This window comes from Stegostoma tigrinum, chromosome 33 (assembly GCF_030684315.1).
Source record: "Stegostoma tigrinum isolate sSteTig4 chromosome 33, sSteTig4.hap1, whole genome shotgun sequence".
Taxonomy (NCBI): Eukaryota; Metazoa; Chordata; class Chondrichthyes; order Orectolobiformes; family Stegostomatidae; genus Stegostoma; species Stegostoma tigrinum.
Window position 1 is genome coordinate 6432506 of NC_081386.1, and position 14726 is coordinate 6447231.

General features: G+C 39.9%; 1 protein-coding gene across 3 annotated transcripts in view; it reads right to left on the reverse strand.

Moving 5' to 3' along the window:
• efl1 (elongation factor like GTPase 1) overlaps nt 1-14726 on the reverse strand; it is a 246108-nt gene that overhangs the window by 38741 nt on the left and 192641 nt on the right. For all 3 annotated transcript variants that reach the window (XM_048563067.2, XM_048563066.2, XM_048563068.2), the window contains 2 exons: nt 10733-11757; nt 8704-8888 (listed from right to left, as the gene is read on the reverse strand). In XM_048563067.2, coding sequence (XP_048419024.1) covers nt 8704-8888; nt 10733-11757 — 1210 coding nt within the window. The remainder of the gene's footprint in view (nt 1-8703; nt 8889-10732; nt 11758-14726) is intronic.

Consider the following 14726-nt stretch of genomic DNA (forward strand, 5'->3'; position numbering starts at 1 on the left):
CTGCTATAACTGCAGTTCTGCGCAATCATTTTCAACTGTTCAAGTTGAAAATAAGGTTAAGAAACACTAGGTCAGAATCCTCGGCTAAGAGTGGAATTCTCAATCAAACAATAAGACTAATGTAGCAACCCAATCAGACCTTTGGTAAAGTGTGCAACATTAGGTGGTGTGATGAAATGTCCAAGTCTGTCATGTGGAAATTGAATAACTAACAGACATTGGGCTCGCAGAAGAATTGAGGAATGGAACAAAACAAAGAATGTATGTTCAAAATGAACCCCAAAGTCTGCTGCCAAGTCCTTGAACTGCAATAGGTTTTAGATTTACTACTTCTTTTCGGCTTTCCTGTAGTTTTGCTAACAACCAAAAACTGCAAAGGAAATAAAATGATTTGGATACAGATTAGAAAGCAGAGGTCATGCTGGAAATGTAAAAGTGCTCAAATGAGGACAAGGAGCTTGAAGAATCAGGAGGATATGTAAATTAAGAAAGGAGAACCTAGGTCTTACGAGTCATTTTCACTCAGAATTCACAGAGAACATTTGATACATTGAGCATTTTTTAGATCATGGGTCTATTTGAGATCATAGCTCTAAAAACAGGTTAGAATCTTGTCTGGACTTCTCTTGTGGAGCTTCAATTTGAGGTATAAAAAGGAGGAACTTAAAAACTTCACAAATTCCTTCCCTTGTTTGAACTTTGCTTGACTCTGCTGAGGAGAGGAATTTGATGGTAACACACAGTTGAAACCAGTTAAATGGCAAATCAGTAGAAAAGAAGCGGTGGTGGCAGTCATATTCATCATTACGACTGGTCTAACCTTATATGCCACTGTCATCTATTCTAACAGGAGCTTTGGGTTCTGGGAGATCAAAAAGTTAGAAATGCGCGTTGTGTTAACAGATTGCTTTACTGACATGATTCCAATTCTTACCATAAATAATATATCTAAATACAGTCATGAAAGCCTTATGCTTCAAAGATGACCACTACAATAATGGCATCTTAGAATTACCTGCGATGGGAAGTTATAAAAATTTAACAGTTTTAATTAGACAACAATTATTCTCCTCTCTCCTGTTCCAGTTTTCTCTGTCAAAGATATAAATAAAAAGTAAAATACGTTGTTTAAAAACCATTGCCACGTGAGCTAAAATATTAAAACCTACATTTTATTTCAGAAAACATTTTGCATATTATGAATTATTTTCTTTAATGTTATTCATTTTGTTCCAAGTCTTGCTTGTTATTAAGTATAGTATCAGTTGCATTCTGAATCAAATTTAACTAATTGTTTTGTGCGAGAAGAGTTATTGATTATCTGAGGGGATCATATATACTGTAATTCACAGCTTGTAGGGACCATAATGATCATAGAAGACGCTTCAGTAGCCCAAGTAAAATTTCTACTGGTTTGAATTGCCTTTTACTGAGCTGTGAAATGGCCCTTTGAGCTAATCAGAATAATTTGACTGCAGTTTGATACATGATTCTGAAACAACTTGCAGAGCAAGCAGAGACAACACAAATTACAACATATGGGATTGGATTTTCTGAGAAGTGACAATCTCACTCAAGATTGCCTCTCTGCCTCTTACTTTTTACGAAAGGACAGAGCACTGCACTCCTGACAGAAGATTACAATCAGGGCTCCTTCAGAAATGTGTGGCCGCACTTCTACTCTGACAGTTCTCTCGTAGCCCTTTCCTCAGTAGTTAGCTGTTGTATTCTGATGTGTTAAGGTCCAGAACAACAAACAGCTACTTTGTCAGGCGCTGTCAAATGGTAAATAGAACAGACAAGTCAGAAGTTAGCCTGCTGATAGAGAGTGGTTGGATGCCATGACGCAGGGTGGCTGATGGGTCAACTAAGTGCATGGGATATGTCGGAGTGGGTTGGAGAAACTAGGCACAGTGGCTGGTGGAGAAGGGTGTGTTGGGTTGGCAGTGGAGGCAGATCAGGTGCCGACCAAGGAGTGGGAAGATGATGAGATCTGGAGGTAAGGCAAGGGGGAGGGGGGTTGAGGCAGGCAGTTCAAGTCTAGAACAGGTGAGGAAAAGAGTAAGGGGAAGAGGGAGGCGGTGAGGTGGTGGTTGGCTCCTGGAGGGATGAAGGATGGTATGAATCCAGAGTGGATGAGGTAGGATCTGAATTCCCCAGTTTAACTGGATTCTTTCACAAAGTTCCAAGGGTAGAGTAATTGCCAAGCAGAAACTTCAATTTTTCAGTGCGGTTCTTTCAAAGTGTGCTGATTGAGACTCATCAGGATTCTCACTTGCAACCCCAATTGTGCTGGATCATCAGCCCTCTGTCCAACAGAAAATCTGGGCTACAGGTTTTCATTTTGCCAGTACTGAACTTTTTGTTTTCCACTATCTATTGAAAATAAATAAGGTTTCCAATTTAGTCAAGTATAATAATTACAGCAGCAATGGCTGGTTCTTTGTTTCCTAATAACATTAAAAAACAGATACTTGGTTGTGCAGTGCATGAGAAGTATTTAGTCCTTGTTAGATTTACTCCTACAAGACTCTGCTCTACAATCCCTTGTTTTCTTCTTAAAAAATAGATGATACTGATTAAGAGGAGAATTTGAGTTAGTGGCACTGACTCCAGTGAACTAGAGAATACTGAGGTTCCTTTCTAGTGGAATAGAATTAGAAAGCAGAAGAATAATGCTAAACTTGTATAGAAATGATGTGCTGTTAACTGTTCTAATCTTCATATTTTGAATTAAGGATCAGAGGCAGTAGAAAAGGTGAAGAAATTACTAAAATTATACAGTTTATATCCATCAGAAAAGATCAAAATGGCTGAGGGATCTTTTCTCTAGAAAAGGAGAGAAACAGCAGTGTTTTTAAGATTTTTTAAAAGTTTTTAAGATAACAGAACGGTTTGAAAGGTTAGACAAACAGAAATTGTTACTATTTCTGAATGAATCCAGACTGGAGACTATAAGATAACTGCTACGAAATTAACAGGAAAATGCGGGATAAACTTTATTTTACTCATTGTAGCCAGAATGTGAATTTGCAACCACAGAAAGTGTTTGAAGTGAATGTACTTAAGGGGAGGCTAGATGAACCTTGAGGGAGGGGTTAAGGTATGTTGATTGTTTAGATGAAGGGAGGTGTGAGGATGTTCATTTGGACCATAAATGCTGGTATGGATTATTGGGCTGAATGGGCTACTTTTTTCTGTTGACACTTTGCAACACTCAACAAAAGATTTAAAATTATGCGCATCGCAGATTGAGCCAATTCCTCTTAACTCAACATCCACGGCATTCTTACATCATGTCTGAGTGTACAAACCAAGGCAAAGTTTCAAGGTCAATGGTTTGTTCTTTACTGAATCCAAACCATCATGAAGAATAACAGTAGTAATACTGCGAGAGCATTGCTTCTTTCAAATTGTCTTCCAAATCACGCATCAACTTGACTTGGCCACGTATGAATGGTGCAGGGTCAAAATTGCGAAAAATCCCTATAGCTAACATTGCTATTGCCATGACACAATGAGAAGAATCAACACTGGCATTTTAAGAGTTCAAGTAATTAGGCATTCCCAGAATCGCAAGTATAAAAATGAAAAAAAAAACCCAGCTACAGACAGAGTAGGGCAGTAGGATTAGTGCTGAATTCCTCTTGCAAAAAGCCGATAATAAGAGAATGAGCCAATGGCCGCCTCTGGTGCTGCAGACTTCAACTGTTGTATGATTTTGAAGTAAAGAAAATGAACCAAAACGAAAAGAAATACAATTGAAAAATTTATAACAAGAAAGTTCAGTAGGCTCTTAACAGTAATTTCGAGAATATCCATTTAACATTTAAATTCTTCTAATTTCTGATGAACATAGCTGAATTACAGCAGACATTTGAAATTTCAGAGAATTTTCTCATTCTCATTTGTCAAGGAGGAGAACGGACTTCTTTACTTAATTCTGTTTCAGTCCAAATACATTGTGTCCATTCTGCATCTCTAAACACCCATCTGGTGACCTTCAACATAATTAATCCAATAGGACTGGATGACACACTGGCACAGTTACTACTGCTGCCCCATTAGCACCTGGAACCCAGGTTTGATTCTACCCTCGGGCGACTGCGTGGAGTTTGCAAATTCTCCCTGTGTCTGCGTGGGTTTCCTCCAGGACTCCAGATTCTTCACACAGTCCAAAGATGTACAGGTTAGGGTGGATTGACCATGCAAAATGCCCGTAGTGTCCAATGGCACGCAAGCTAGGTGGGTTCGCCATGGGAAAATGCAGGGTGACAGAGATATGGTAGGGGAATGGGATGCTCTTATTAAGGTCAGTGTGGACTCAATGGGCTGAATGGTCTGCTTCTACACTGTAGGGATTCAATGATTCTATGATTATAAGCAAGATAACTGATTTACTTTACCACATAACAATGGCAGGAGTTTCTGGGTGTAATTGAGGACACAGTACAGAGGTTCATCCCAAAGAAAAGAAAGATTATCCGGGGTGGGATTAGACAGCCATGGCTGACAAAGGAAGTCAGGAAATATATCAAAGAAAAAGAGACAGCCTATAAAGTGGCAAAGAGCACTGGGAAATCAGAAGATTGGGAAGGCTACAAAAACAGACAGAGGATAACCAAGAGAGCAATAAGGAAGGAGAGGATCAAATATGAAGGTAGGCTAGCTAGTAATATTAGAAATGATAGTAAAAGCTTCTTTCAAGACATAAGAAACAAACAAGAGGCAAAAGTAGATATTGGGCTGCTCCAAATTGATGCTGGAAGGCTAGTGATGGGAGATAAGGAAATAGCTGAAGAACTTAATAAGTACTTTGTGTCAGTCTTCACAGTGGAAGACATGAGTAGTATGCCAACAATTAGGGAGAGTCAGGGGGCAGAGTTGAGTACGGTAGGCATTACAAAAGAGAAAGTGCTAGAAAAGCTAAAGGGTCTAAAAATTGATAAATCTCCTGGCCCCGATGGGCTACATCCTAGAGTTCTGAGGGAGGTGGCTGAGGAAATAACGGAGGCTTTGGTCGTGATCTTTCAAAAGTCACCGGAGTCAGGGAAAGTCCCAGATGATTGGAAAATTGCTGTTGTAACTCCCTTGTTTAAGAAAGGATCAAGGCAAAAGATGGAACATTATAGGCCGATTAGCCTAAACTCGGTAGTTGATAAAATTCTAGAATCCATTGTCAAGGATGAGATTTCTAAATTCCTGGAAGTGCAGGGTCAGATTAAAACAAGTCAGCATGGTTTTAGTAAGGGAGGTCGTGCCTGACAAACCTGTTAGAATTCTTTGAAGAGGTAACAAGTATGTTAGACCAGGGAAACCCAGTAGATGTTATCGATCTAGACTTCCAAAAGGCCTTTGATACAGTGCCTCACGGGAGGCTGCTGAGCAAGGTGAGGGCCCATGGTGTTCGAGGTGAGCTACTGGCTTCGATTGAGGATTGGCTGTCTGACAGCAGGCAGAGAGTTGGGGTAAAAGGCTCTTTTTTGGAATGGCAACCGGTGACGAGTGGTGTCCCGCAGGGTTCAGTGTTGGGGCCGCAGCTGTTCACCTTATATATTAATGATTTGGATGAAGGGACTGGGGGCATTCTGGCGAAGTTTGCCGATGATACAAAGATAGGTGGACAGGCAGAGAGTACTGAGGAGGTGGGGAAGCTGCAGAAAGATTTCGACAGTTTAGGAGAGTGGTCCAGGAAATGACTGATGAAATTCAATGTGAGTAAATGTGAGGTTTTGCATTTTGGAAAAAAGAATACAGGCATGGACTATTTTCTAAATGGTGAGAAAATTCGCAAATCAGAAGTGCAAAGGGATCTGGGAGTGTTGGTCCAGGATTCTCTACAAGTTAACTTGAAGGTCGAGTCCGTAATTAAGAAAGCGAATGTAATGTCGTCGTTTATCTCAAGAGGGTTGGAATATAAAAGTAGCAACGTGCTTCTGAGGCTTTATAAGGCTCTAGTTAGGCCCCATTTAGAATACTGTGTCCAATTTTGGGCCCCACACCTCAGGAAGGACATATTAGCCCTGGAGCGTGTCCAGCGGAGATTCACACGGATGATCCCTGGGATGGTAGGTTTAACGTACGATGAATGGCTAAGGATCCTGGGATTCTACTCATTAGAGTTTAGAAGGTTGAGGGGAGATCTAATTGAAACTTACATGATAATGTATGGTTTAGAAGGGGTGGACGCTCAGAAGTTGTTTCCGTTAGGCGGGGAGACTAGGACCCGTGGGCACAGCCTTAAAATTAGAGGGGGTAAATTTAAAACGGAAATGAGATGACATTTCTTCAGCCAGAGAGTGGTGGGCTTGTGGAATTCATTGCCGCAGAGTGCAGTGGAGGCTGGGGCGTTGGATGCCTTCAAGGCAGAGATCGACAAATTCTTGATCTCAGAAGGAATCAAGGGCTACGGGGAGAGTGCAGGGAAGTGGTGTTGAAATGCCCATCAGCCATGATTTAAATGGCGGAGTGGACTTGATGGGCCGAATGGCCTTACTTCCACTCCTATGTCTTATGGTCTTATGGTCTTACTTCATAGGCCCTGCAACCTTGCAGTCGTGGAATCTACCATTAGAGATCCACAGTTCTTGGTAGCTTCTGAGATTCCCTTCAAATGGGCAAAAACAGCAGAGTAAAGGGTGGTTATGAAGACAGTGTGGATGATGGTAAATTTAAAAGAAGGGTCACCACGCACAGAGAGGACCGTTAACAATATCAGTTACTAAGAGGATCAGAAGAAGTTGGGTGATCAGCAGTCCAGGAGAAATAGGGCCAAGGGATCACAACATGAACATTGTGGACAAGGTGAGGTTGGAGCTGACAGGAAGTGAGCTGCGGGAGAAAGTAAAGAAAGATGGGAGTTCAGAGCTCAAGCAGTTGGGCAGGGCAAGGATTTGGTAGGTGCAGCCAGCAGTTCATCCGGTTTATTGTTAAAGTAAATGCGAAAGAAACAAGGGAGAGTGATGCATAATGGTTTCTGATGGAGAAAAGAAGCCAGGACACAACCTTCCTTTCCAAGATGATCTTGGATTTAAAGAGATAAACCGTCAGCAAATTAGTTGCAATTGGGCCAACTGAACAGGCAGTTTGATGAGAGTGTAGGGTGGAAAAAAATCTGAGGCTGCTGCTTGTAATGAGCCTGTGATAAATACCTTTTGATAAATTTCTGTTTAACTCAATGATTCACTTGGAAAAATCTTTTCTCACTGCTAGTGTTAAAAAATCAACCATTAATAAACATGATGAATTTCAAGATACTCTGCTGATTTAAAAGAAAAATGAAATCACTATTATTAGCACTGCAAACGTCTGCCTCTTGCTGTTTTTCTGCCAGAATTTATGCGAGTGTATTAGACATTGCCATGTGCCCAGAGAGCTTCCACTGATTTTGCCCTATACTGCTTAAGTTAATTCCAAAGCTCAGAAGTATTCATGGATTGGCTTTCTAATTAGGCAGTGACACTCACAATACCGAATTTTGGCCGTTTGAAATTAATGCATGGAAAATCAGGTACTGAGACTGCAAATCTCCGCGTTTTGTTTTTATTTATCTTTGTCTATTTGTCCTCAAAGGTGAGGGTTATGTCTTCTCTGGACATATTAAAAAAAGTTTGCCTGGTTACTTCAGCGAATAAGATGCAAATATGAGACTGGACTTATGCAGAGACAGCAGGCACATTTTCCTCAGAAAAGCAAAGAATCAATTGAGTTTCTGCTAGAGACTAACAACTTGCCATCGTGGAATTTGACTTCTGAATGTCTGGGTTTCAGTACCAACGGATCGATTTAAGTTTTCTAACAATACACTGAGAAAATCTATATTCCGCATGTTCTAATTCTCAAGCCTGGGTATTGTGGCAGCAAACATAAAAGACCAAAAGTTGGAACTTCTCAATTATGTCTCAGCTGTTCATTATGCAACATTGTGGCAATTTCTGATAGAAAAATGTATTCTTACAGAGCTCTTAAAACTGACTGCTGGCGTTCACATGAGAAATAGCCTTCAAGGGCATGATTCTAGACACCAAAATAAAATCATTAACTCCAAGCTGCTCACCCAACTTTTGCAACAATTTGTCATTTTAATGGCACAGTTTCCTAAATGACATCATCAACATTTTCAGTTTAATGCACCAGTGCACATTGGCTCATTGGTGGCACTCCTGCTTCTGAGTCAGAAAGTTCAGGATTCACATCCCTCTCCTTAGACTGAAGTACAAAGTCTAGGTTAACATTCCACACTGACAGAGTGCTGCACTGTTGGAAGTTCCATCCTTCAGGTGAGACTTTAAATCATTACCTATCTTTTCAGGTTAACAAAGAAAATTCCATGGCACTATTTAAAGAGCAGCGGTGGAGTTCTTCATGGAATAAAAATCAATACTTATCCCTCAACTATTATTAAAACTAGATGTTAACATTATTGTTTATGGGTTCTGTACTGCATGCAAACTTGTTGTCACAGATCCTACGTTAAAATGCAAAACTAAAAGAGTGTTGGCTGCTGAACGTCTGGGACTGCCTGACATCATGAAAATTGCTACAGTGCAAACTGATGCATTTAGTTTTAAAACATCATATTAATGAGGACTCATTCTTCAATTCTGTGACTTTTTCCTGTCAGATCTGCATTTCCAGAACTCTCCAACTTCTGCAGAGCATTAAGAACCCACACCATATGGAATTATTTGTGTTTTGTTTTACCTCCCAGTGACTGAACACCAGCTGTGGGCTGGCTAGGCCACTTGTCCGCTTCCGGATTTCATCAGCAAAGCCAAAGCTCTCGGCGACTGGCAAAATGGCCTTAATGATGAACATTTCTGTCCCTTCTTTCATCTCCTCTTGCAACACCCGCCCTGTGCGCTTCGATAAGACTGCATAGACCCGACCTATGAAAGCATATTAAAAAATCAGAACACATATATATCCATGAACATAAAAACCAAATACTTTGAATGCTTGAAATCCAGAACCAACAGAACATTCTGGAAACACTCAACAGGTCAGAGTGTAGAACAAAGTTAACTGTTCAGGCTGATGACTTTCCATCCTTCCAGAAAGGTCATTGACCTGAAATATGAATTTGATTTTGCTCTCTCACAGACACTACCCGAACTGCTGAATAGGATTTAATGTACAGTAAGTAGCAGCCCTGTAAAAACTTGTGTAATATTACAAAGAATAAGTACGTGAGACCTAGTTATATTTGTTGTGATTTTTCCAGGTTAAGACACTTTTGAACAAGGTTCTCAATCTACACGACAAATACAAATGCTACTTACAGTCAGGAAATATAAATCCTGTGAGGCAGAAATGGTTCTATCAATGTGCTCATCCTCATGTAACTGCATGACTTTGCTCCTTGCTAACTCAGTAAACTTCCTCGAGCCCAGCTTCAATTACTTTTAACTTGCACCGTTAACCTGTGGCCAAATTAACGTTCTGAGATCAGCAGGGCTGATTTCAACTCTGTCCTTTCTTTCTCACCCATCAAACCTCCTGTCATGTTATTCAAACTCTGATATATAGAAGGACAAGTGAGTGGAACTGGTTCTATTTAGAGAGTGTTAACACTCATGCTTGTAAACTACTATCTCATTGCCTTTTCATTGTTCATTTCTAAAGTTTATATGGAAGGTGTTATTGACTTTCAAGTTATCCATTACTTTGAAAATTCTGGTCTAATCTACAAATGACATGGTAATTCCACAGATCTTATTACTGTACGTTTGGATTATTAGCCCACATCATAATTCAAAACAATACAACAGATGTCAGCACAATTAAAAATTTAGAATGAAACAATCACGTATATATATTAAAATCTTGCATTTATGTGGCACCTTTAACGTAGTAAAATGATGCTTCGTGCATCAAAAAACATATTCAACCAATAATCACAGTGAGCAAAACAACGATACATTAAGACAGATGACTAAATACTTGATCAAACAGAAGGAAGAGAGGTGGAGAACCGAAGAGGTTTGGGAAGGGAAGTCCGGATTGAAGATCTTCAGTAATTGAAGGCACGGTTGCCAATAACAGAACAAAGCTGGTTGGAGAAGCTAGAATTGGAAGAACAGAAAGAAGTTGGAGGATTGTAATGCTGGAAGGAAGGAAGCCAAATGAGCAGTGGAATAATCAGGTCTAGCAGCAGCTAAATATACGTGAAGCTTTCACTAACAGATGGGTTGTGGCAGGGTCAGAAGAAAAATAATGCCATAAATTGAACAGCTCAGTTGTATGATGAGTGTAAATTTAGAAATATTTTAATTTCTAAATTTTCGGTTGGGAGCATGGCTTGTATTTCTAATCCTATTAAATCAATAAAAGATTATTTTAAAGCAAATTATATTATTTCACATCCACTGTGACCCATCAATTGAAGTGTCAGTTTAGCTTCCTAAATGGAGCTACATCTATATAGTTGTTGCATGTTTTGCTTTTCAGGTTAGAAAGTTTGCAGTACAAAGTCCACAGGCATACTGGCTCATCAGGAGGCCATTCAGTCGATCATGTCCACATCAACCTTCTGTACAGCAAACCAGTTGATCCCACTGTTTTGTTCAAGGCCCACAGTTACAGGTTTACAACAAAACAGTAGATAGCAGCAATGCTGCTAAAACCTCAAAATCTCAGCAAGGTTACGCACATACTATTTTAATCAGGTGACAAGTTCTCCTCACAAAGTGCATGATTTAAAACAGAGATAACTGTTTCTTACAATCCTTACCTAATACTTCTGCAGTTGCCATAATCTCACATGTGTACATCGCTGCCATGAGCCGTTGAGGTTGTGCCTGGAATGCAAAACGACAAGCTTCTTTCATCGTGGCAATGAGCTGGCCTGAGAAAGGGCCATAGCAATCTGTAAGCACAGCCTCAGAGTTACAATGGCCATCTGCCACACTCTCTGCTGGAGTCCGACTGTCCTGAATCTGGTCACCTGGTCTTGCTTGGTTTTCCAATCTCGTCTCTAATTCAGAAAGGCTATTTTCATTTGACGTTACTTGCTGCTGGAACTCCTCAACCTTTGCTGTTTGCCCCTCTGTGAAAGGTTGGCTGTGTATTTGAACCAGCTGCTGCACTTTACTCATGTCCCATTTCTCTAAAATGAAGCAAACACCCATAAGAGGTTCTTCACACACAGGACCTGACAGAGTCGCCAGTTGAAATCCACTGATTATACTGTTGTCAAAATCCTTGTATGTCCCCAAGTCTTTCCTGGTTTTATCAAGACACTGCCACATTGATGGTCTATAACTTTCCAATCTATTTAGTAAAATATTAGGGCCACAACGGCGTGGTCCAAATGACGAAATTTGGTTCACAGCATTTCTCCATTTTCGGCCAACAAAATTCTCCTCCAGCTTTTGTTTGAAATTTTGGATGGCCTCAAGTGTTGTTGGATTGATCTCCTGAGTGCCTCTGCCTTCTTTTACTGATAGATTGAATTGCTCTATTGTACGAATTAGATCACTGTTTTCTTCCAGTAACTGTGTCACTGTTTCAGGAAGTGGCATGGCTCTCACACTGAGATTGGACAGTTTATTAGGTGTATTCAAGGTGACAAGACCATCAGAATCCACAATGACACCTTCAGGGTATTTATTCTGGTCTTCCTTCTTTTGGTGAATGACGGCAATCTTTTGTTGTGTCCCTATGTCTTCATTCACCATGTCTACCTTTGGTGGCCGAATGATAGTCTCCCTAAAAGGAACGATTGGTGCTGATGAACTGATCTCAACCTTTGCAAACCTGCAAAAAGAAAAACATGCTTATACAATGCAAAATTGAATCAACTGAAAGTTGCTTTTGGCAAAGTGCCACACTAGAGGACTTTCTACCCAAAAGAAGTCTGGAATTTGTGGTAGCAATTGAACTGGATTGAGAACTGACTGCAAGGACATGGACAGAAAATGTGAAAGAAGGATTGAACTTTCCTTCGAAAGCAGTCATCAGAAATTATGTTAGCTTTGTTGCTTCTTACTATTTTGTTAATGATCTGCATGTAAGTATGGGGGACACAATATTAAAATTTGCAGATAATATTAAGATCGATGTGTATGTTAAGACTGTAAATAATGCTTGACTGCTTTAAATAGGCCTGGATGTGTTGAGAGATTGAGTTTGCAATGTTTAATTTCAAAAACTGCAGGCATATATACATTTGGACAGGATGAATGTTCAATATAATCTTGAAAGAAAAACTCAAGAACTTGGAGAGACAATGTGAAATGGGTGTTTGAACACATGGATCTGTAAAGTCGTTTATTTAAACAGGCAAAGCGGTAGCCAGAATGAATAGGTGTTGGGTGCGCTTATAGTGCAATTGAGTACAAAAGGAAACATACTGTCTTGTTCTTACAAAACATCTTGGTCAGGCCTTAGTTGGAATACCATGTCCAGTCACAATGTGGAAAAAGGGCAGAGGAGCATTAGTAGATTAATAAGTAAACTTTAATCCAGGAATTAAGATAGTCCAATACAGCTAAGGCTTAATACTTTACAGCAGCATTAATCTAGAGGCATTTGATTTAAGGTTAATATGATGATAAAAGTAATAGATTGTCTCAGAGTTGAAATTGCTCAAATTAGGTTAGCTTGTGTAAGGCCAGATGTAGGTTAGATAGCATAAGGTGGCTTGTTTCCAAAGAATAGCAAACGAATAGAACCAGCTGCTGGTTTGTGCAACAGATGCTGATTTGCTCAATTCCCACAGGTGGGAGCTGGACTTGTTTCTGGTTCAAGTGGAAATCACCTCGTAAAAAAACATTAGGCACTTCATAGAATTCTGGACTTCGGTTACCTGCTACCTAGTTTTGATTACTTCAGGGATGGAGGAAGGGATTATTTCCAAAAAATTGTTCTGGATTTTTATCTGGCATTCCGGAGCACCTGGGAGTTCACAAGTGGTGGAGTGAGACTGTATTTTGTAGTACACAAGGTAAATCAATTGTGCTGGTCAGGCTGGGTGGACCAAGGATGACTTTTCTAGCCCACCACTGCACTCATGCCTGCAAATATACTAGAGTTTTCAACTTACTACAAAATTAGGAGAGGTGTGTCAAAAAAAATGGAAAAAAATGATTTTGATGATCCAAATAAACAGAACCAGTGACACAGGAATTGGTTAAATGGAAGGTATGGATTTAAGGCGACTGGCAAAGGAACCAGAAACAAAATGAGGAAGCTTTTCATTGAGACACCAAGTTATCGTGATCTGGAGTGTATTGCCTGAAAATGGTGGTAGAAGCAGAATCAATAGTAACCTTAATCAGAGAATGGCATAAATGTTTAAAGGTTTAAAAAAAAAGGACAGTGGGGAAAGAGAAGGGAAGTGGAATTACTTAGGTAGCTCTATCAAGTATGATGGGCCAAATGGCCTGCTTCTATGTTGTATCATTCTATGATTCTATGAGTAGTGGTGGCCAAACATTCCAATAATGAGTGCACTGAGAAATGTCACAATGGACACAGACCTGGATTTCATACATCACTTACAATTTTTCAGACGGCCTGTGGAACTTACCCTGCAGGAGCTAAACAAATGCAGGTGACACAACCACACAGATTTCTATTTGTTCCTAATAGAAGTGTAGTGTCATAACACCACAAGCATCAGTGAAACAGTACTTACCACCACAGCCCATGTGTTATGCTTGAAATTCTTTGAGTTCTATCCAAAACCCAGTGCCACTAATCACAGATTTCCACAGTGAAGTTCCAAATTTCAACGCTGAAAGTATGTTTGGCTCTGTTATTTGGCCTCACGTGCACATCACCTGATTTTTTTCTCAAAGCAATGCGATCCAGTTGATGTGGGGAAGAGTGGGAATGCAATCTGCTCTCCAGCACTTCAGCAGCTACTCTCAGCATTTTAAAAACGTCTCACTTCATAAGAAGTGCACTTCCATCCGGACAGCTTTAGTTTCTGGCAACTTCAGTGCAGACAATGCCAGCTGAGGCTCAGCTCCCAAATCCTTCACTTCCACAGCTGAAAGAAAGTTGGGTGAGGGCCGCATCTCTGGCATTATTTGCAATCTCAGCTGACACAAACCGCTAATCCATCTTGTTTAGTTACAGACATAGACAATAACATGACTTTCAGTAAAAATAGGCAAATTTGTGAATGTTTGAACTGAAAGCGTTGCAAAGAACTATATACTGAAATTAATCAACATCTCCAGAATACATAAAAAACATTAGATGTGAAGAAGACTGATGTTCATCTGACTCTCAATCTGCTTGGAAATTGTGTGTGATGAAAGAGTTGTTGATTAACAAGAGCAGTTAATCTCCATTGATTAATTTAGGAACAAGTAATTACACTGGCAGAGTGGAAAGCTTTGGAAGCTATAGATTCAAGATCATCTGCCACTCCTAAGTACACACACTTATCAAATGACATATCCTAAATTATTGTATCTCAATATCTTTTCTGAAAATATTCAAACCATCATTTGGAAGAATTACACTACTGGCTGCCTAAAGAATTGTTCCATAGGTCTACTCACTCACTGAAATGATGTACTACAGTTTTGAAATTAGGCTCTGAAAGTGCATACCACATCCTTTAGCTTTTTTACCTATGGACAGCGAAACAGATTGTCATGATTTATTTTACTCAGACTTTTTTGAACATCAGTCACATCACCTTTGATTTCTGGTCAGAACATGCCCAACTTTCTTAATCATTCTTTTTAACCCAATCCCTCAGCCTCTTC